Here is a 23,836-nt window from a genome sequence, read left to right as displayed (position 1 = left end):
TTTTTTGTTGATTAGCGATGGTAGAATCGGAAGAGATGGAAAGGAACAATGCTTTTGGAAAAAACGGAAGAGGACAAGCATCACCTTCCAGTTAAGGATTTGTTTAATTTTTTAAGATTATTGACATTTTAAATTTATCGCTATTGACATAGCTATAATAATATACTGTTGACATAGTGTGCGATTGTTTGAATGATTGTTGACATAATTATATTGACATAGTGTATGCTTGTTTGACCAAGTGTATGCTTGTTTGAATGACTGTTAGGATGGTTGTAGAAAACATATGTATGGCTGTAGTAGTATGTCAATAGCTATTGACATAGTGTATGCTTGTTTGAATAGGTGTTGACATAATTATATTGACATAGTGTATGCTTGTTTGACATAGTGTATGCTTATTTGAATGACTGTTAGGATGGCTGTAGAAAACATATGTATGGTTGTAGTAGTATATCAATAGCTATTGACATATTGTGTGTTTGTTTGAATAGTTGTTTACATAGTCATATTTATGTGAACAGGGTATGCTTGCCATAAACTTTATAAGATAATCAACAAGGTATGTCAACATTATAAACTTTAACTATTGACATAATAGTAATAAGATAATTGTTCTTGCTATATATGGGATATACCTGTTAATGACAGAGTATACTTAATGTTTGAACTTCTGTTAATTGTGCTTGGTATATCTATTGACGTAATTTTAGTAATATACATGCACTTGCTGTCAACAAAGTATACTTGTTATTGTCATGATATTGTGTATAATTGATATAGATTTATTATGTTTGATTTTAAACCAATAACAGAAAAATATCAAAGCGAAAAAGGAGTACTTCAGTATCTTAGTAAAGGATGAAAAACGGATTGAGATTGCCAAAATTTATCTCAAATGCTTCTAGTGAAAAGGAAGCCTTTGTTTTTTGTTGATACAATAAGCAAACTGAATTAGGAACAAATTAATGTTGTGAAGGAGTTGGGTTTTGAGAGTGTCCTACATTTCAACATTGATTACATTCCTAGTAGATTAGCATTCTCATTATTAAAAAGTTTTGATGAAAAAAAGTGCAAGATAAAGCTTTATAATGGGAAAAAAAATTCATATCACTGAAGAGGATGTGGAGCTTGTATACAGATTTCCAAGAGGTGACATTACTTACTCCAGAGATAAGTGGAAAAGAAATGCACCTTTCATGAGGGAGATAGCAGAACAATGTAATACGAAACCAGGAAACGTGAACCATAAAGCTGTTGAACAACTTATGTTAGCAGATCTTCAAGGAGGAACACAGTTCAAGAGAATGTTCTTGGTCCTATTAGAATCAGCATTGATTGAGCAATCAACATGTGGAATGATAAAATCTAAGATTGGAGAGATAATTGATGATCTGGATAACGTGAGAAATATCAACTGTTTATCACATACAATGTCTGTGCTCAAGTTTGCAATGGGAAATTCGTCGAAGACAGAGAAGAACACCTTTGCAGGACCACTTCTCTTCCTTATGGTATGTTTTACATTTTGCATTACAGATTATTAACCGTTAACATGATTACATTGAGTTGTATGTGTAGTTGATATAACTTGTACTATAGCTGACATAAGTTGTATTAGTTATTTAAGTGGCTTGTGTATTGAGTTGACGCTACACACTAGTAATTGACATGCATTTTTTAACATATGCAGCTCTGCTACTTAGACAGAGTTACAAAAGACAAGCGTTCTGTTCCTCGGACATTTTCATTAATGAAAGAACGTATAAAGAAGAGATACATTCATAATGAGGAGCAGCAGCAAGGGAATGAAGAACAAAGTCTTGATGTAGATGACAGTGGAGTTGGGTCTTCTTCTCAGAACCTACTCCCATCAGATATGGTGACAAATGTATTGCTACACGATGATTGCATCAATTTACAATAACCAGAGGTTGCCGATGTTACAACTGGCTCATGATTTGATAGAAGCAAACATGGACAAATTGCTTGAGCTAAGCAACAAGTACAAGGAGTTGTTTAGTCGTAGAAATAAGAAGTGAACAAAATGTGATTTTAATGTTTGATGTTTACTTATTTTTTGGATGGGTTTTAAAACTATTATTGTGGATTCTGACTTTTGAACTTATTAGTTATATCAAATGTTAATCAGTTCAACAAATTATATTGAAATGTCAACAACCTATAACCAAATGTCAACAGCTTGTATAAAATGTCAACAACTCGGAAAACAAATATTATAATTAAAAAGAAAATCATACGATAGATGTCAATAGAGAGCAAAATCAAATATCACCAACTAACAAGAAAATGTCAATAACTTGTAGTATATGTTAACAACTAAAAAACAACTCTGATTGTTGTTGACATGGCTTGTACGTGTAGTTGACATAACTTATAATTGTTGTTCACATGTTTTCTATGAGTAGTTGACATGGCTTGTACGTGTAGTTGACATAGTATGTAACATAGTTGACATGACTTGTATGTGTAGTTGACACGATATGTACCGTAGTTGACATGACTTTTATGTGTCGTTGACACGATGTGCACCATAGTTGACATCGCGCGAAAATTGTGAATGAGTGGTTGCATCAAATGTCAACAACTTATAGTTGACATTATGTCAACTAGGGGGTATTATCGTCATTTCATTTCTAAAATGGCAGAATATCAAATGTCATCAATTCGTATTAAAATGTCAACAACTAAAAAATAACACTTATAATTCACATATCAATGGCCAGAATATCAAATGTCAACAACTCGTATTAAAATGTCAACAACTAAAAAATAACACTTATAATTCACATATCAATAGCCACAATATCAAATGTCAACAACTTATAGCAAAATGTCAACAGCTTTCACCGACGAAGACTTCCATTCACGCAATCAACGATTTCTCGGTCAACAACTTATAGCAAAATGTCAACAACTTATATATCAAATGTTAATGGCTTGTCAACAACTTCTATATAGTGTCAACAACTCAAAAACAATTCTTGCAGTTAAAAACTAACAACTATTTTATCTTAATTTTTTTATTTAACACAAGTTCCGGCATCATGATCATACAACACATGTCAATAGCCTGCATATTAAATGTCAACAACTTACAGCAAAATTTCAACAGCTTATCAACAATAAATCTAGAACTTTCCAACAATCTCACATTTCCGAATCAAAAGCAAAATCGTTCAATTTCACAGCCACGAAGCTTGAATCAGAGACATATGAAGCAACAACTGATCTTGGCGCTCAAATTCGTCACTCTAAGTGGCGCGTACATGTTCACGCGCTCCTGAACTCCGGTGCACAAGCTTCCACCTCAAGTGAAGAAAACTTTTGACCTTTCATCATGTAAGCACTCGGTTCCATATGCAAAGTAATATGAGGCCTTATAATATGATATCCTTCTTAATGAGCTGGTCAAGCATCTTCACACCTCTATCATGATGACTAGCCTTGCAGCAATTTTCAATCAGAACACCGTAATGCCCTGCTTCCGCTGGAATACTCAGCTTAATCATCGCCTTCAACACATCAATACATCAAGCAAAATTTCATTTTTCATTTATTTAATGGAGGAAATTTGAAATTAATACCTGTCACAATAATGTTCTACAAATTCAGACAGAAAAGCTATTTGCTAGAAGAAGCTACAAAGCATCAGATCCTTTACCCCTAAACCTATCCAAGAAAAACAATTTCAATTCAATCCATACTAAAACATCAGTTCTTGAACACACACACTCACACAATCACACTAAAATTTTCAATTCAATCCACACTTGACATTATAGCAAAATGTCAACATCATGTCAATAGCTATATAAAATGTCAATAGATCTACATTTACTCCATCCTAATAATCAACATTCTTGAGATTGCAAATAGATTACAAAATAATCAACATTTTTTTTTCAAATAATGTACTTTTCTTCAAATAAAAACAAATGATTCACAGAAACAAATCTGAATTCAATTCTAACACATGATTACACTAAAATTTCCCCACAATTTGGATTAATGCAACAAAATCATAGCACAATGAAAAGTCAACAAATCGATCGAATCAGAAACACCACCTGTAAAATTCTCCCTTATATCTTCCGGAACAGCTTGCTTACGTGAGTTTAATCCAATTGACGTCGATGCTTGCCCCTCCTTCACAAAACTCTCGCTAAACTTCTTTGACAGCTTCAGAGCTCAGAACAATGACCAACCTCAAAACAATATAATATCAGAATTCTAACAGGCTTTTCATCAAACAAGTAATGAGCAACAAATTACAAATTGCATTCTATCATCACAACAACTGAGTTCTGAACAACACTGCATTACACAGCATAAATTTTCAACGAATTAGGAAATCAATCAGCGTAGCAAAACTCAATCTAGAAAAAGAGCAAACTATCATAATTCATCAAATACGAATGCGTAATTCAATGATTCCTAAAAAAACAACCAAAATCGCCACCAAAAATTGCGTTTAATACTCGGATTATAAAACAAAAAGATTAGTTTTTCGTTACCTCTCACAAAATTTGTACAATAACTGCAGTTGACGCTTTCTGCTGCGCCGGAATTGCCAGAACGATTTTGCAATTGGTTTCCCCTCTTTCTCTTCGTTGGCGGAGAGGAACTGACGAGCCGCTTCTTCTTCAATTTTTGTTGTTTTTGTTAAAATTACTATTCTGCCCTTTCATATTAAATTAATCTAAAAATATTTATTGTGTGGCAAAATCTGGACCACTCATTTAATAAAAATGAGTGGCTGATATTGCATCTCATTTCTCAATTAGCCTAAATAATCTCAATTGATCACAATCCTATATATATATATATATATATAGGGATGTATTAAGATGACAACACTCTTTATTGTAACACCATACCACCATTTTAGGCCATTGGATCTGAAAATCGTGTGCTTGTCATGCTGCCACGTGTAAAAACGGAGGGGTAAAATATGAAATTTCTAATTTTACGTTACCAGATTGCAGTGTTGTTCATTGAATATTGCAGTCTTACCACAACAATATTGCAGTATATATATATATATATATATATATATATATATATATATATATATATATATATATATATATATAGAGAGAGAGAGAGAGAGAGAGAGAGAGAGAGAGAGAGAGAGAGAGAGTTGTGATCAATGTCGAACCAATTTTAAAGACCGAACTAGAGACCAAATCTGGGCCATTAGATCTAGTTTTTTTGATGAGATGTGCTGCTGTGAAAATTTTTTCTGCTTCATTACTAGCCCATTTTACTTCATTGTATAGGTTTATTACTTCATTATGTACGTAATACCTTGAAACTACAACATGTTTTTACTTGCTTCCAGTAGGTTTTGAAATGATTCAGCATATGCTTCATTCAAACTCAAGACGTGGGTTTTTGCTTGATTAACATTTAAGTATGCAATTTATTCAAGTAAGTTTATTACTTCATTCAGAAACGTTATTACTTCATTGGATAAGATTTTTACTTCATTCCAGTAGGATTTCAAATGCTTCTACACATACTTCATTCCAATAATTTATTATATTATTACATGTATTTATTAAACCATATTAGCTCCATGGCGGTGGTGATAGATATTGTAGAGAGAAAGAACGGCACGCGACGGCGAAACCACATTTACGTACTGGAATGAAGTAAAAACCTACTGGAATGAAGTAAAAACCTACTAAAATGAAGTAAAAACCTACTAGAATGAAGTAATATATTCTGGACGAAGTTAAATCTTCGTAACATGTTAGTATGACTTATTTACCTTCGGATGAATTAAAATAGGCTCGTGATGAAGGCGAAAATAATTTATAAATTTCTGTATCTTATCCATAAAAAACTAGATCTAAAAGCCCTAATTTGGTAGGGTTCGGTGGTTCGGTCTTTAAGAGTGGATTTGTGGATAATGGGACTCTATATTTATATATATATATATATATATATATATATATATATATATATAGGTATGGTGTTATCCTATCTATGGTGGCACCATAGTGCACCCCTATATATATATATATATATAGGGGTGCACTAGGGTGCCCCTTTATTTAGAGTCACAACGTACATCCAATCTGGTGCTGCCATGTGGCACAAAACATGCAATATTTTAAACACAAAAATGCAATCTAGTTGTATATGCATTTTTGCAGATTGCATTTTTGTTGTATGTAAATTGCATTTTATAGTGTTGAGTTTTGCATTTTCACATAAATTGCATTTTTTATTGTTAAGTTTTGCATTTTCACATATAAAAATGCAATCCGTCTATATATAAAATGCAATTTAAACAGTCAATATCTAAAATGCAAAACTTAACAATAAAAAATGCAATCTGCATATAACAAAAATGCAATCTGCCGAAATTCATTTATAGCTTCTGCAAATGCGTATTGCATTTTTCTGTATACAATATTGCATTTTTCGTGCCATGTGGCAGCACGTGGTTGGATGTATGTTGTAACTTTAAAATTAGTTGTTATACTAGTACACCCCTATATATATATATAGGGGTGCGTTAGGCTCCTTTGCACCCTAAGTGTCTTATTTCCTTCTTAATCTCAGCCCTTGGATCCTTGAATTGGATGGTTGTGATCAATGCATTATTAGTCTATAATGTTGCATTATTAGTCGTTGTGCATTATTAGAATGAAAATGTGCATTATTAGTCTATAATGTTGCATTATTAGCCGCTGTGCATTATTAGAATGAAAATGTGCATTATTAAATGACACGTGGAATTAATCTAACCTTCAGATGACAAAATCGTGGGGCTAGGATTAAGAAGGAAAAAGGACAAAAGATATGAAAAGGATTTGAATACATCCCTATATATATATATATATATATATATATATATATATATATATAGGGACGTGATCAGGTCCATAACTGAAATTCTGTCAAAAATCAAAGCAAATCTCAGTCATTGGATCTTGTGATGTAACCGTTAGATTAATAACACGTGTCATCTAATAATGTAGATTGTGTAGTCTAATAATGTAGCTCGATGAATAATGTAACACGCTTTAGTCTAATAATGTAGATTGTATAGTCTAATAATGTAGCTCGGCTAATAATGTAACGCTTATACTGTAATAATGTAGCTCGGATATTATGATCACGATCATCCAATCTAAGGATCCAAGGGCTGAGATTCGCTTTGATTTTTGACAGGATTCCACTTATGGACCATAGCGCACCCATATATATATATATATATATATTTTATTTTATTACGAATTGAAGCATGGACATTGATTATTTGAATTTGCACTGATTTAGTAATATATACGACTATTTGATAGAAATAGGTTTTTTGTTTTATTCGTCTGTTTTGTATAGAAACGGTCCATATCCATTTATAAAAAAATTGTCTTCTTTATTTTTTACTTTATTATATATGGAACCCACTCTGCACTACGTTATTTCAACTATTTTTTCTCTTTTTCTCTTATTTATCAATTATGTATTAAAATTTGTGTCATTTTCAACTAGCTTATTTATATGGGACGAATTTATATGGGACGAAGGAAATATAATTGTTTTAGATGCATAGAGATACTCATGCAGAAATGTTAGCAACGAAGACCGTTGATATATAGCCGAAAGAGAAGCCGCTTGCCGCATCCACGTGCTATTTTATAATTATGAGAAGGCTGAAAATTAATAGCTTCATACGAATTGTATTGCGACGCCCGATCTTTTAAAAGCCTTTATAAACATAGATAACATACGAGGAGTGGTAAGCACAATAATTTTATTTTAAAATTGTACAACATGGTGTGAGTTTTATACAATTGGCTTCTAGAAAAATTGAGATATATACACCAAATAATCTCTTATGATATTTAATCATTCACTAATTAATACATACACATATACACACTTTTATGCTGCCATATTTATTTTTATGGGTTATAAATAAAATAAGTGAGTACTATCTATTTTTCTGTTCGCCCAACCATCACCGAAGTTCACCATGTGATGAGACATCGCACACATATATATAGAAGTTGATGCGTGTAATGTTATGCTTCATATTCCATTTACAGAAAAAAGAGAATACAAATCTAATTTGTCCGTTATACCCAGTAAATCGTATTATGATTATTTTTTATTTTATTTTTGTGATAATCTTGAACATAATAAAAACACGAAGCTGATCACCTGACTCAAAATATTAGACACTTTTTTTGATACAACGCTATCAATTTACACATAGCTAATTAAAATCACTACTTTGCTGTCATCATAGCTCTCGGGCATAAATATTTTGTTATGTCATGCATAACAACAAATATAAGGAAACGACAGAATATAAAAGGAAACAAGAAACATGCATGCGATAATAATACTTTAGTCATTAGCGTCGGTGTTACGAACTTCGCAATTCAAGCAAGTTATAAATGGATTTGCATTTGCATTTGCATCGATAGATATAAAATTACAAACCCAAATAGAGCAGTATTTAGGGAGGTTGGGAAAAATAAACGTGTAATTAAGGAAGGCGTTAATTGTTTTTTTTTTTCGGTTTTAATTTAGCAATTAATAAAAATATGATGAATAAAAGTGTTAAGGAAGGCGTAAATTCGGTTTTTTCTTAGCAATTAATAATATGATGAAATGTTGAATAGTTGGGAGAGTGAAAAATCTCGTGAAGGGGTGGGATTTCCCGTGAGAGTTGACCAAAGTAACACACTATTTAGACGAATTTTTTTATATATTGTGTTTCATACTCCATATTGCATGCATCCCACCATGAATTTCACTATCTTATACTCCTAATAAATTTTTATTACAAGATTAAAATTTATTGATATACAATCTCTATAATACTCAAATTTTATTACCAAAATTTGAATGTTTTAAAAAAATATATACATGTATGCATAACTGAATGATGGCTTAATCAATAATTGAATAGAGTTATTTATTTTATTTTAATTCTTTCTCATACCATGCTTTATGTTTAATTTCTGTTATTTCCCTATCTAATTTAATTGTGGACTAATTATTTACAAATATTAATTATGGTTACATAACCTACATTGTAAATAAATTATAACAGTACTAAATAAATAAAAATTTAGTCCCTCCATCCGTGATTAAATGTCCCATATTTAATTGACACAAGCTTTAAGAAATTGTTTGGCTTTATTAGGGGTAGAAAAGTTAGTGAAATGTATGGCCTACTTTTATATATCGGTTTTATAATAAAATGTAAGTGGAATGTAGGGTCCAGTTATCAAATATAGTAAAAATGAAATGGGATATTTATTGGCGGACTGATGAAATAGGAAAAATAAGATACTCCAATTTAATAGCGGACAGAAAGATTAGATTACAAGTAGACCCTTGTTTAAATGGCATCAGCGGCTGATGTGATCAACAATACTAACCTACTTAAAAAATGAAAATGATGGAGTATATGTGATTTTGTGGATCTGGGTTTCAAAGTATAAGAATTAAATGGCATATGTAAAATGGGCTGCCCATATATTGAATTCATAACTTGGCCCACTACCGTAAGCGTTGGCTGCTGCTTCTCCAAACTCATTTTGACGTTAGAACGACTGTTTCCAGTTTAACTGATTTTGTATTCCAATCTCGAACTTCAGTTCTCCCAAGTTTCTTAATCGCCGACTGAAGTGAGGATCCACAGGTTTTCTTCGATTCTCAATAGATACTTTGTTTTGAGCAAAATTGAGTCTACACACCATGTGTTCGATGGAATGCCCAAAGCTAATTGACTTGGTTCAGTTCTGTTAATTTGATTTTAGATTCATGTTTTTGTAGTTGTGGTGGTGGTAGCTTCAGTTATGGTCATGGCTGCTAATAAACCTCGGAGCGGCAGTTTCTCACGGAATTTCGGTGGAGCGTCAAGCTCTGTTCCTAGCATTCCTGGGCTTAAGCATGGTCCAAACGGGACCATGTTACTTTCGTCTGGCATTCCTGACCTGGATAGTAATTCCTTTTACTCAGCAGAGTTGGTTTTTGTTTTAGTTCGATGTGCACTATTTGAGATTATTTTTTTATCTTGACAGAGATTCTGGGTGGTGGGCTTGCATTGGGAAGTTTAATGGTGGTGATGGAAGATCCGGAGGCACCACATCATATGTTATTGTTGAGAAATTTCATGTCTCAGGGGTTGGTTCATCATCAACCTTTAGTATATGCAAGTCCTGCAAGTGAGCCCAGAGGCTTTCTTGGTACCTTGCCTAGTCCCATGGTGTCCAAGGATGACAAATCACATGTCCATGAGACCGAGCAGGTACCTTTTTCTAGTTAATGAACGTGAGTTCATCTATAGTTTATTTTGTTTAGAGTTATTGTCTTTGAAAGAATGAATGTACTGTAAATACAGGAGAAAGGGTTGAGAATTGCATGGCAATACAAGAAGTATCTTGGGGAGCAGAGTTCAGAGTCGCACAGAGGTGAAGTTTATCAATATGTGTCAGTTTTACGACTTTGTTACTGCTTTCTTCTCTTGTTTGCAACTGCTGTAATCACGATAGTTGTTATCAATAATATGACTTTTAGCCATTTTCTTCCTTCTCCATTTGGTGTTTGAATTGAGTTGGTGAAGATGGATGTCCACTATCTGCATTAGGGAAGCACTTTGAATCAGTATTAGATAGATATTATATTGTGGATCTATATAAACTGGCTGAAGAGACATTTCCTTCAGGCAAGAAGAATGATTGGTGGCACTACTTTTTTTTGTGATATGTGGTAAAAAAAAAGTCTTGTTGGAAGTAACTTATGAAAGTGTTTCCTAATAAAGAAAGTGAAATCCAATCATTGTTTTACTTGCATAATTGACTAATATGAGAAAACATAAGATGACACTAAGGATATGCATGAAGTCGAGTTGCAAATAGATGTAATTGCTTGTGAGATGAGGTGGAAGATTCTTATCACTCAATATTTCGCGATGCAATAGAATACTAATGGACCCTATGAATGTGATTTATTTGCGCACTAGATATTTCCTATCCATCACATTTTTCTCTTCCGAGCCTGGCTTGTTTCACCTATTTCTTGGTAGCAGTTAAATCTTCACATTTCCTGTCAGAAAATGGTTCATGACTTCATGTGCTTGATAAACAGATGGAAAGTCAGAGTACTGCAATGACTTTGATCTGCGGAAGCCCCTGGAAAGGCATTTCTTTAATGGGAAGCAGATTGATTGTGTTAGCCTAAAGGAATCTGCTGATCTTGGCGCATTTCATGAACGTTGTTCGAGTTTCTTATCCCAAGCAAATCAGTAAGTCATTCTTCAACTAAAGCCCCTAAAAGTTCTTATTTATATTACTAAATAGATCAACATGATGTCTGATCGAATTGGGATGACAGTGATCAAATCAAAGTTGATCAATCAACTATATATGCAAATGACCCAATCATTCTTTGGTTTCTGAAGATTGTATAATCTAATTTGTCTCATCTGTTTTTAGGAACAATGGGGACATAACAGGAGGACGTATTGCTATTCAGTCACTGTGCTCGCCGCAGTGTGAATATTCCAACAGAGTAAGTATCTATTTCATTTTTTTATCATGTATTTTATAATTTTATGCGGTGTTTGGCCCTGCTGATAGTTCCCTACTCTTATGTAGGAATGGGAAATGCTTTCTTTTGTTAGATCCTTGAAAAGTGTGGTGAGATTGTCAAATGCAGTAGCTGTCATAACATTTTCACCTTCTCTCGTTTCAACAACCTTCTCAATAAGGCTGCAACATTTGGCTGACACATTAGTTTCTGTAAAAGCAATTCCAGGTGTTTACTGTTCTTTTCTGTTTTCATGCATAATACTACCTATTTAAATACATGAGAAGAAATGTAACTTACAAGTTATGCCTCAATTAGATGAAGACAAGGAACTGGCGACGCTTCTTACAGGATACAAGGATATGGTTGGACTTCTTAGTGTGCACAAAGTTGCACGTTTCAACACACAGGTATGTCATATGTGTAGTTTGCTACTACAGCTTGATGCTTTTTGTTATGTTTGTTTTGTATGAACACTACAGTGAAAAGCTAGAAACTTTAAACTCTTCGAGAAGAAAAAAGGCACATCATTTACTATTCCTACATCAAACTGAAAGTGATACTTATACTATTGTAGTTATATTAGTGGGATTTATACTCTTTTTGTGTTGTAAAATCACTGTTATCTATCATAATGAAGCATCTGAACTCATCTACAACATTTTTCTCCTAAATTATCATAATATGATATGGCTAGAAACATCTGATTTGTGCCCTGGATAACATAGGTCCCTGCAATTCTGGAGACAACCACATTCTCGATGAAACTGCAAAAGCGAAGATCCTTAGTTTTGGAATGTATAAACCAAGCACCAGTAGACGGTGCAACTGGAAGCTCTTATGGTTCTTCTGGTAGTTGTTCCGGGTCTTCTAAAACAGGTTCCTTCGACTTTTAATTGATGATGCGCGTATCTATTTAAGATTGTTGAATTTTTGGTGTCGGCTGATATCTTGGAAATGTTTTGCTCTAGCATTCGTTTTTTTTTTCGGTTCCTTTGAGTCACTGTATGTGTGATCCTAAGATTGGTTTGGAGTTATGAAGAAAACAATGAAACAAATAGAGGAAAACAAGCCTTATTCTTGCAATAGTCTTATTCATTTATATGATGGGCTTGATTCAAGAAGATCTTCTATATGATGGGTTTGTTAAAAAGCCTAACATACTAAACACGAAAGCAATAAGTACTGAAGACAAAGTAACATAACATAAATGTGTTTGGTCTTCAGATTGCCAATCTATACTCCATTGTCTCATCTTTGACGATGGATGTGATTACCTTGCTTCAAGCTGAGTCTCGCTTATTAATAATGCGGATTAAAATGATATAAATTTCAAGAAACGAGTATATATTTTATTGAAATAATTGTATAAAATACACCTACAAAATGTAAAGACAAACGACATGAGTATAATATGAACGAAAATAACATTCAACACTGATTGAACTTCCATCCTAAACCAATAGTGGCTCAAGCTTGATGGAGAGTGTTGGCAACATCTATCACAAACCGATACTTCACATCAGCTTTGGCCAACCGCTCCAATGCAGTGTTAACATAGTCAGCTGAAATTAGTTCAATATCTGCCTTTATATTATGCTTGGCCGCGTATTCAATCATTTCTTGAGTCTCTTTCATCCCTCCAGTCGCACTCCCAGAAATCATCTTTCTCCCTGCAACAATATTTATCCAATTCCACATTAAGCAAATAATTCACTGTAATAATGGATATATGAGAGAAACAATATTATATGCAAGGGTTTTGCACCTGCAAGGAGAGGAAAAACCAGCAGCTCAAGAGGCTTATCTGGGGCGCCAACCATGATGAGCTTTCCATGAGCCTTCAAGAGGCCAATGAGTGGCATCAAAGCATGATGTGCTGATACTGTATCAATAATACCATCCATTGTTCCAATGGCACCCTATATATAATAGTAATACAATCCACATTCATATTAATTTAGTGATGGTGATGATGATGATGATAATAATTCAGAGGGATATATGTTTTTTTACCTGCATTTCATCAGCATCTTTACTGATCAAGAATGAATCTGCACCCAAATTTGAAAGCGCTTCGTCCTTTTTGCTGAGGGAAGTGCTAATGACTGTGACTTTGCAGCCGAAAGCCTTGGCAAATTTGACAGCAACATGGCCTAGTCCACCCAAACCGACAACTCCGATGTGCATCCCGGGCTTGTCCAGTCCAAAGTATCTCATGGGGCTGTAGGTGGTGATACCGGCACACAGAAGAGGAGCAGCAGCATCCAATGGCATGTTGTCGGGAATACGAACAATGAAATGCTCGTCAGCAACCATGATATCAGAGAAACCACCATAGGTGATGGTTCCATCGTGGTACGGAGCAGCGTAAGTGGGGATGATCTTGGAGCAATAATTCTCAAGGTCTTCCTGGCAGCTCTCGCACGATCGACAAGATCCGACCATGCATCCCACTCCAACCTTGTCTCCGACTTTGACCTTCTCAACCTTCTTTCCCACCTCTGTTACTACACCAACAATCTCATGCCTGCAATTATATATCCATATCAATTATCGGCATCTAATGGCATGATTACATCACAGTATGAATTTGCAGAAAGCTACCCCGCTACAAGCGGATATTGAGTGACGCCCCACTCGTTCTTGAGGTAATGAAGATCGGTGTGGCAGATCCCACAATACAACACTTTGAATTGCACATCATCATCACCAGTTGCCCTGCAAAATACGCCACGGATATTGAGGTTTAGTTTAAAATCGATTGCCAGAATAAAAGAAATGAGTTGTATTTTAGGATATACAAGAATGAGCAGCATGAGAGAGGAGAGGAAAAGCACCTTCTGGAGAATTTAAAAGGAGAGAGATGGCCAGATGAGTCTGTAGCAGCCAATCCTAAGGCTTTCACTGGGTGCTCTGTTTCATATGATTTCGCCATTTAACACAAATGTATGTATGTGTATTGGTAATTAGAAGTATGTAATATAGAAAATTGAGAGAAGGCAAATGAGTGATTGATTATTTGGGCGAATGTAGAGACATTTTTATAGGAAAGAATGGAAGAGAAGATGATACATATGCTGAGCGCATGCCCTCCTGAGTCAAAGCTGCTGATGTGTGGATACCCAATGGAATAAGCTAAAGTCTTGCTTTGACTGTTAAAGATTAGTTAATAAAGCCAACATGCATTTTTTAAATACTAGTGTCAAACCTTCTTAGAAACTCATTCTAGAATCTAAACCTCAAATATTGGCCTTATCTATTTGCCTGTTTGACATTACTCGAAAATTAAGAAAATGGCTTATATGCATACGTGGACAACTATTATTTAATGCTACTGATTAATAAGAATTGTTTCAATATATTCCGCCAGGAAGCTTGTCAAAACTGACAAAAAAACCACCGTTATGAGTTACTCTATCAAACAGAGTTCGAAGAAGGGGAAGGATCCTCTGCACCCCATGCTGTGTGCCAAAACGCAGATTTTTATTCACTAAACGGCAGCATTATGATGTGGAGTACAATTCATTTAATCTTCACCGCCCAAACAACTTTATTCATTCATCTATTTACATCTTATTTTTATATACTTTAAACTTTAAAGATACGTACTAGTATTATTCATAATTATGATTTCTAAATGTTTTATTAATGAATAATACTATTAGTTATAAGTTACTTTAACAATATTAATTTATGTTGATTTTATTATTAAAAACATAAAAGATATTCTATAAAAATTATTAAAAGAAAAAAGTGTGACTGTAGTTTCACAAAAATTTACTTATTTTCTTTAATATTTTTATTCTTTTTAATAGAATATATTTTAATAGTTGAATATATTTTCTTTAATATTTTTATTCTTTTTAATAGAATATATTTATTTGTTTATGCAGTAAAATAATACTTTAAATTCAACTATTAAAAATGAGTTAAAACTACAATGGCTAGCAAAAATATTCCATAAAAAAGGATAAAAATATTAACGAAAAGAAATAGTACTAAATTTCTGTTAAACCACAACACACTTTTTCTCTTGTAGTAGTATATTTTTCTTGTAACATCTATTATATTGTCAATAATAAAATCTATATATGTAATTAATAAAATAACTAACTAAAAGGATTAGCAAAAGAAATTCTAATTAAAGAATAAATTTGGGTGGGCGGGTGGGGAATTAAATGAACTAGTTTAATAGCTAAAAGGAACAGTATATTAAATTTGCTGCCGTTTAGTGAATAAAAATCTGCATTTTGGCACACAGCATTGGGTGCTGTGGTGAAAACCACAGGATCCTTCCCCAAGAAGAACTCCTCACTCATGTTGAGGGTGCCAGGGAGGAAGATTTAATTACAATGCAGTACGTTGCAAGACTAGGATCCCCTTTGGATTGAGAGGTAACAATTGCGGATAGGAATGTGAATTCAACCCAAAATCTGTTGGTTGGCCTGAATAGTTAGACAATTTGACATGGTTAGCGTTGAATATTTATAACCCAAAAAAGTCACAACTGAATGACCTAAATTGAATAGTTGGTACCCTAAAAGGGTTATATTACTTTTTTTTCATTGCAGCTCTCGCACGATCGACAAGATCCGACCATGCATCCCACACCAACTTTGACCTTCTCAACCTTCTTTCCCACCTCTGTTACCACACCAACAATCTCATGCTTGCAATTATATATCCATATCAATTATCGGCATCTAATGGCATAATTACATGATATGAATTTGCAGAAAGTTACCCCGGTACAATGGGATATTGAGTGACTCCCCACTCGTTTTTGAGGTAATGAAGATCAGTGTGGCAGATCCCGCAATACAAAACTTTGAATTGCACATCATCATCACCAGTTGCCCTGCAAAATGATCAACTATAAGTATAATATAGTTTACTTCCTAGGCTCGTAGCCGATTCATCAACATCATCATCAAGCAAAGCACCTTCTGGAGAATTTGAAAGGAGAGAGATGGCCAGATGAGTCTGTAGCAGCCAATCCTAAGGCCTTCACAGGGTGCTCATTAGAGAGAAAAATGAGTGAGTGAATGATAGTTTGGCATATTGTTGAAAGAGTATTTATAGGAAAAAGAGTTTAAGAGATGGTGATGTATCTGCTGAGCGCGGAGGCATTTGAATGTATGAGAATGGTCAATAGAGACAACTCAACGTCATGCTATATTCTTTGTTACAAACTTATTCTATTCACCAATTGTTCTTAATAAAAGTCACAAATGCACATTCTCTCCATAGACTTGAATTTCTATTTTTTCTAGGAGTTTTGAAGTTGAACTATCTGCAAATGTATAATTAGTATTGACAGATTAGTATTCCCCCGTCCAATAAAAATATGAGTATATGATATGACATGGAAATTAAGACAAAATTGATAAAGTAAAAGAGGGATGAGGAGAATGATAGAGTAGTGTTAATGGATAGTAAAAGTATGATCCATATTATTATTAATGTTTTGACAGTGATATAAGATATAAATAACTTGATGTGTAATAATTGGGTCAAGACGTGACTTTGTGGAGCATAACCGAGTTGAATGATGATTTGTTTGGATTGAAAAATAAGAAAAGTCAGCAGTACTAATTTCATTATCAACGAAAATGTTTTGAACTAAAGATATAATATAGTAATGAAACATTAAACGCGCAAGTTTCTACCATTCAGATTTTCAATCTCACAAATTAAAATCATCAATCTCGTAATATCTTATATTAATAATTTTGTTTGTTGCTGATGATGATGATGGATCGGCTGAGCATAGGCCTACTGAGTCGTGGCTGCTGCTGTGTGAATGCCCAATTGATACGCGTAAGCCTTTTCCTGTTTAGATTAGTCAATAAAACCAACATAGTACTACATTATTTATTTTAGTCGCATACCTTCTTAGATACTCAATCTAGAATCTTACACAAAAAAATGACCATCCTATTCGAGTATAGTCCAAAATTTAAAAAAATGGCGTGGACAACTATAATTTAATATAATAAATTTTTTGTTGGAAGCTTGTCAAAACTGACACGAAAGCCACCGTTATGAGTTATCAAACAGAGTTTGAACAACTCTTCACTCATGCTGCGGGTATCAGAGAGGAAGGTTTAATTGCAATGTGCGTTGCAGGACTAAGATCCCATCTGGATGGAGAGGTATAATTGCATATAAGGATGTCAATTCAACCTGAAATCCGTAAGTTGGCTGAATAGCCTAACAATTTTATAGGGTTTAGGATTGAAAATCTATCGCACGAAAAAGCCACAACCTGAATAGCCTGTAAATATATATGTGCAAAATTCAACAAAATAAGAGATGACCAATCTCTCCCCTCGGAGACCGAACAAAACAAGAGATGGACACAGGTACAGAACTTAGACAATATGACATGCAATTCAACTGACAAAAGTATATTTTTATTATAGTATGTGTGCATACATCACATGTACTAAACTCATAGATAATTCAACAGTGAATATATGCGTAAAATTGAAAAGTAATAGGAGAGGAGAAGAACAATCTTTTCCATCAAAGGACAAACAAAACAAAAGAAGAACAATCTCTTCCATCAAAGATCCAAGTTCAAGATTGTGTGAGAGTGTTGGCAACATCTATCACAAACCGATACTTCACATCAGCCTTGGTCAGCCTCTCTAAAGCAGTGTTCACATAGTCTGCTGAAATTAATTCAATACCCGCCTTTATATTGTGCTTTGCTGCAAAATCAATCATTTCTTGGGTCTCTTTCATTCCTCCAATCCCACTTCCGGATATCATCTTTCTCCCTGAAAGAATATTCATTACAACCGCACATTAATATCATAAAAATGATTGATTTTAGTATATATCTTATAATTTGATACTCCACATGGGTATTGTACCTGCAAGTAGGGGAAACACCGGTAGGTCGAGAGGCTTATCTGGGGCGCCAAGCATGATGAGCTTTCCATGAGCCTTGAGTAGGCCAATGAGTGGCATCAAAGCATGATGTGCTGATACTGTGTCAATAATACCATCCATTGTTCCCATAGCACCCTAAATAGATAATAGTAACGCAATCCACATTCACATAAATTTAGAGATATGATGATAATGTTGATAAAACAAGGGATATTTCTTTTTGTACCTGCATTTCATCAGCATCTTTGCTGATCAAGAATGAATCTGCGCCCAGATGTGAAAGCGCTTCATCCTTTTTGCTGAGGGAAGTGCTAATGACTGTGACCTTGCAACCGAAAGCCTTGGCAAATTTAACAGCCACATGCCCGAGTCCACCCAAACCGACAACTCCAATGTGCATCCCGGGCTTGTCTAGTCCAAAGTATCTCATGGGGCTGTAGGTGGTGATACCGGCACACAGAAGAGGAGCAGCAGCATCCAATGGCATGTTGTCAGGAATACGAACAATGAAATGCTCGTCAGCAACCATGATATCGGAGTAACCACCATAGGTGATGGTGCCATCGTGGTAGGGAGCAGCGTATGTGGGGATGATCTTGGGGCAGTAATTCTCAAGATCTTCTTGGCAGCTCTCGCACGATCGACAAGATCCGACCATGCATCCCACGCCAACCTTGTCTCCAACTTTGACCTTCTCAACCTTCTTTCCCACCTCTGTTACCACACCAACAATCTCATGCCTGCAATTGCATATCAATGTTACTTATAGGCATGATTGCATCTAATTTGACTCAGAATTAGCAGAAAGGTTACCCAGGAACAATGGGATATGGAGTGACTCCCCACTCGTTCTTGAGGTAATGAAGATCGGTGTGGCAGATCCCACAATACAACACCTTGAATTGCACATCATCATCTCCAGTTGCCCTGCAAAATGGAAGGAAGTATAAGTATAATAGTTTACATCATATGCTCCTAGCTGATATAAATATATAGTATATTGAAAAATCAAAGCACCTTCTGGAGAATTTGAAAGGAGAGAGATGGCCAGATGAGTCTGTAGCAGCCAATCCTAATGCCTTCACAGGGTGCTCTGTGTCGTGTGATTTCGCCATTTAACACAAGTGTATTGATTTTGGTGATTGAACAATGTAGAAAATTGAGAGAATGAAATGAGTGAGTGAATGATGCTTTGGCATAATGTTTAAAGACTATTTATAGGGAAAAGAGTTGAAGAGATGATGATGTATCTGCTGAGCGCAGAGGCATTTGAATGTATGAGATTGGTCAATAAACACTACTCAATTTCATGCTATTCTTTGTTACTCCGTACAAATTTATTCTATTCACAATTGTTATTATAAAAGCCACAAATGCACATTCTCTCCGTAGACTTGAATTTCTATTTCTTCTAGGCGTTTTGAAGTTGAACTTTCTGTAAATTTATACCTGACTTTGTGGCGCGTAACTGAGTTGAATAATGATTTATTTGGAATTTGGATTGAAAAATAGTACTTCCTCCATCCCTACGTAGCTGAGTCGTATTTCTTTTGGGTTGTCCTATTTTAGTAGAGTCATTTTCTTTTTTTGTTTGGCAAAGACTATTTTACTCTCTCTCCATCTCTCTATATTTTTCTTTTCTATTTTATTCTCCTTTTAATTAACTTATTTAAAATAAATTTTCTTAAATCTCGTGCCGAAAAAGAAATGCCTCTTCTACAGAGGGGACGAAGGGAGTAAGAAAAGTCAGTAGTACTAATTTCATCATCAGCGGAATTGTTTCGAACTAAAGATATTTTATATGAATGAAACATTAAACGTCTAAGTTTCTAGCAATCAGATTTTCAATCTCACAAATTACAATCCACTGTCTCTGTAATATTTTATTACTCTCTCTGTTCACCATTAAATATCTCTTCTTTTTTTTTTCATCCGTCTACAAATAAATATCTCATTTTACTTTTACTATTTTTTAAGTGAATCCTACATTCCCACTAATTTATTTCACTCAAATAAGATTCACGTTTCACAACTTTTTCTATAAAATTTATCTCATAAAAGTATACAATTTCATGGCTGCTGTTGTGTGAATACCCATTAAATAAGCGTAAGCTTTTTTCAGTTTAGATTAGTCAATAAAACAAACATAGTAGAAGTACTACGTTACCTTCTGAGATACTCATTCTAGAATCTAACATAAAAAAATGACCGTATCTGTTTGTCTAATCTCTTTGAGTAGTTAATAGGAATTGTTAAATTTATAACACTTAAATTTAATAACGACATCTATAAAAGAAAAATACCCCATCCAACAGCTGATAGAGGCACTGGTGGAAGAACTCCATGGAGCAACATTGTTTTCGAAGATTGATTTGAGGATTGGCTATCATCAAAGTAGAATACATCACCAAGTTAGAAAAAAAAAGAGAATAGCTTGTATGCCAAGAGAATTAAATGTGACATTGCAAAATCAAATGTGGAGTAGTTAGTTAGGCTACATTATATAAGAAAAATGAGCGGAAATAGATCCTAAAAAGTTACTACAAGCTATTCAAAATTGGCATGGTACCATAGATGTAACACAACTGAGAGGGTTCTTGGATTTTATCTGGATTATACACAAGTTTGTAAAAGGATGTTTTTAAAAGGATAAGGCATTATTCGTCGACCATTGGCAGAGTTATTGAAGTAAAAAAAGCTTCACTTTGAATCAAAACACTGTGGAGGCATCCCAAGCTCTCAAACAAGCTACATTTGTTGTTGAAACTAATGCTTCCAGTAGGAGAATTGGAGCTGTGTTGAAGCAGGAGAAGCACTCTATTGCTTTTATTGGCAAATCTCTACCTCCGAGATTGAAGCTACTCTCAATTTTTGAAAAGAAGTTGTTAGCTATAGTTTTTATTTCACACATTGTAGTCATTATTTGGGAAATGCTAGGCTATTGTCAAGACCGAACAAAACAAGAGAAGAACACATGTATAAGACTTATAGGCAATATGATGTGCAATTCAACTAACAAAAGTATATTTTTATTATAATGTGTGCATACATCACAGGTACCAAACTCAGATAATTCAACAGTGAACATATATGTAAAATTGAAAGTAATAGGAGAGGGGAAGAACAATCTCTTCCATCAAAGGACAAACAAAACAAGAGAAGAACAATCGCTTCCATCAAAGTGTTGAGTTCAAGATTGTTGGAGAGTGTTGGCAACATCTATCACAAAGCGATACTTCACATCAGCTTTGGCCAACCGCTCCAACGCAGTGTTAACATAGTCAGCTGAAATTAGTTCAATATCAGCCTTTATGTTGTGCTTGGCCGCGAAATCAATCATTTCTTGAGTCTCTTTCATCCCTCCAATCCCACTCCCAGAAATCATCTTTCTCCCTGCAACAATATTCATCCAATTAAGCAAATAATTCATTGTAATAGATATATGAGAGAAGAAATATTATGTAAGGGTTTTGCACCTGCAAGAAGAGGAAAAACCGGCAGCTCAAGAGGCTTATCTGGGGCACCAACCATGATGAGCTTTCCATGAGCCTTGAGTAGGCCAATGAGTGGCATCAAAGGATGATAAGCCGATACAGTATCCACAATACCGTCCATTGTTCCCATAGCACCCTATTATTAGTACCCGAAAATTGATTTAGTCTTGATGAATAAGTTCGTGAAGATGCTCAATAAAAATAAAAGTGATTGTATTGTACCTGCATTTCATCATCATTTTTACTAATCAAGAAAGAATCGGCACCCAAGTTTGAGAGTGCTTCCTCCTTCTTGTTAGGAGAGGTGCTAATGACGGTGACCTTAGCACCGAAGGCCTTGGCAAATTTAACAGCAACATGGCCGAGTCCACCCAAACCCACAACTCCGATGTGCATCCCGGGTTTGTCCAATCCAAAGTATCTCATGGGGCTGTAGGTGGTGATGCCGGCACATAGAAGAGGGGCAGCTGCATCCAATGGCATGTTGTCGGGAATACGAACAATGAAATGCTCGTCGGCAACCATGATATCAGAGTAACCACCGTATGTGATGGTTCCATCAGAGTACGGTGCACTGTAAGTGGGGATGATCTTGGGGCAGTAATTCTCAAGATCATCTTTGCAGCTCTCGCATGATCGACACGATCCGACCATGCATCCCACACCAACTTTGTCTCCTACTCTCACCTTCTCCACCTTCTTCCCTACCTCTGTCACTACTCCCACAATCTCATGCCTGTCATTTTAATTCGCATTATATATTAGTCAAGAAAATGTTTTATAAGAAATAAAGAAAGAAAGGGAAACTCACCCGGGGACGAGAGGATACTGAGAGATGCCCCATTCGTTCTTGAGGTAATGAAGATCGGAGTGGCAGATCCCACAATACAACACTTTGAACTGTACGTCTTCGTCGCCAGTAGCCCTGAAAAATACGCCACGGATATCGATGTTTTAGTTAAAATCGATTGCCAGAATAAAAGAAATGAGTTGTATTTTAGGATATAGTACAAGAATGAGCAGCATGAGAGAGGAGAGGAAAAGCACCTTCTGGAGAATTTGAAGGGAGAGAGATGGCCAGATGAGTCTGTAGCAGCCAATCCTAAGGCTTTCACAGGGTGCTCTGTTTCATATGATTTCGCCATTTAACACAAATGTATGTATGTGTATTGGTAATTAGAAGTATGTAATATAGAAAATTGAGAGAAGGCAAATGAGTGATTGATTATTTGGGAGATTGTTAGAGACATATTTATAGGAAAGAATGGAAGAGAAGATGATGTATATGCTGAGCGCATGCCCTCCTTAGTCGTGGCTGCTGATGTGTGAATACCCAATGGAATAAGCGTAAGCCTTGCTTTGACTGTTAAAGATTAGTCAATAAAGCCAACGTGCATTTTTTTAAATTCTAGTGTCAAACCTTCTTAGAAACTCATTCTAGAATCTTAACCTCAAATATTGACCTTATCTATTTGCCTGTATGACATTACTCGAAAATTAAGAAAGTGGCTTATAATTTAACGCTACTACTGATTAATAAGAATTGTTTCAATATATTCCGCCAGAAAGCTTCTCAAAACTAGGGCTGGGAAAATACCGAAAAAATAATATATCGCTCGTATCGTATTGAAAAATATAAAAAAATTATTGAATTTTCGGTATAGCGTAATTTTCGATACGATACGGTCGTAAGTTTTCGATACGATAACGATATGGATTTCCTTATATTGCGATATATTATATCGAATATACGATATATATCGTATATATCGAAACATATTGAAATTCAATACATATTAAAGTTTAAAATTATAAATATATAATCCATTTAACATTCATATATTTAGAAAGTA

General features: G+C 34.7%; 4 protein-coding genes and 1 long non-coding RNA gene across 7 annotated transcripts; 1 reads left to right on the top strand and 4 right to left on the bottom strand.

The window, feature by feature from the left end:
• The first annotated feature begins 9,512 nt into the window (after positions 1–9,512).
• Positions 9,513–12,672, top strand: ELO1 (Paxneb protein-like protein). 2 transcript variants are annotated; one of them, XM_048113694.2, is made up of 9 exons: positions 9,513–9,697; positions 9,816–9,999; positions 10,080–10,306; positions 10,400–10,469; positions 11,146–11,302; positions 11,493–11,568; positions 11,655–11,814; positions 11,905–11,996; positions 12,315–12,672. In XM_048113694.2, the coding sequence occupies exons 2-9, from the start codon at positions 9,855–9,857 to the stop codon at positions 12,480–12,482; spliced, it is 1,095 nt and encodes a 364-aa protein (XP_047969651.1). In that variant the 5' UTR covers positions 9,513–9,697; positions 9,816–9,854; the 3' UTR covers positions 12,483–12,672. The 2 variants fall into 2 exon arrangements, with proteins under 2 accessions (XP_047969651.1, XP_047969650.1); XM_048113693.2 differs by having other exon boundaries at positions 9,516–9,697; positions 9,832–9,999.
• Positions 12,673–12,916: 244 nt separating this feature from the next.
• On the bottom strand, positions 12,917–16,637 carry LOC125213259 (8-hydroxygeraniol dehydrogenase-like). Of its 2 annotated transcripts, XM_089067932.1 has the most exons (7): positions 16,533–16,637; positions 16,334–16,447; positions 14,427–14,502; positions 14,194–14,307; positions 13,603–14,116; positions 13,355–13,508; positions 12,917–13,259 (listed from the first exon to the last, which is right to left on the bottom strand). In XM_089067932.1, exons 2-7 carry the CDS (start codon positions 16,434–16,436, stop codon positions 13,057–13,059), a joined length of 1,164 nt encoding a protein of 387 aa, XP_088924058.1. In that variant the 5' UTR covers positions 16,437–16,447; positions 16,533–16,637; the 3' UTR covers positions 12,917–13,056. The 2 variants fall into 2 exon arrangements, with proteins under 2 accessions (XP_088924058.1, XP_088924059.1); XM_089067933.1 differs by lacking the exons at positions 16,334–16,447; positions 16,533–16,637 and having other exon boundaries at positions 14,427–15,143.
• LOC148930491 (uncharacterized) lies at positions 15,535–16,327 on the bottom strand. The gene is made up of 2 exons (XR_016136879.1): positions 16,145–16,327; positions 15,535–16,034 (listed from the first exon to the last, which is right to left on the bottom strand). It is a non-coding gene; the product is annotated as an uncharacterized LOC148930491 (long non-coding RNA).
• A 1,346-nt stretch (positions 16,638–17,983) lies between the features above and the next one.
• On the bottom strand, positions 17,984–19,682 carry LOC148930490 (8-hydroxygeraniol dehydrogenase-like). Its single transcript, XM_048113699.2, has 5 exons — positions 19,507–19,682; positions 19,303–19,416; positions 18,716–19,229; positions 18,471–18,624; positions 17,984–18,374 (listed from the first exon to the last, which is right to left on the bottom strand). Exons 1-5 carry the CDS (start codon positions 19,602–19,604, stop codon positions 18,172–18,174), a joined length of 1,083 nt encoding a protein of 360 aa, XP_047969656.2. The 5' UTR covers positions 19,605–19,682; the 3' UTR covers positions 17,984–18,171.
• Positions 19,683–21,491: 1,809 nt separating this feature from the next.
• LOC125213258 (8-hydroxygeraniol dehydrogenase-like) lies at positions 21,492–23,208 on the bottom strand. The gene is made up of 5 exons (XM_048113702.2): positions 23,031–23,208; positions 22,795–22,908; positions 22,206–22,719; positions 21,966–22,119; positions 21,492–21,882 (listed from the first exon to the last, which is right to left on the bottom strand). Exons 1-5 carry the CDS (start codon positions 23,126–23,128, stop codon positions 21,680–21,682), a joined length of 1,083 nt encoding a protein of 360 aa, XP_047969659.1. The 5' UTR covers positions 23,129–23,208; the 3' UTR covers positions 21,492–21,679.
• Positions 23,209–23,836: the final 628 nt, after the last annotated feature.

The sequence above is a fragment of the Salvia hispanica genome, chromosome 3 (assembly GCF_029641045.1).
Source record: "Salvia hispanica isolate PSC_SH4W2 chromosome 3, Shi_PSC_v1, whole genome shotgun sequence".
NCBI lineage: Eukaryota > Viridiplantae > Streptophyta > Magnoliopsida > Lamiales > Lamiaceae > Salvia > Salvia hispanica.
Note: the sequence above shows the minus strand (reverse complement) of the source record. Positions and strands in the feature narration are given on the sequence as shown.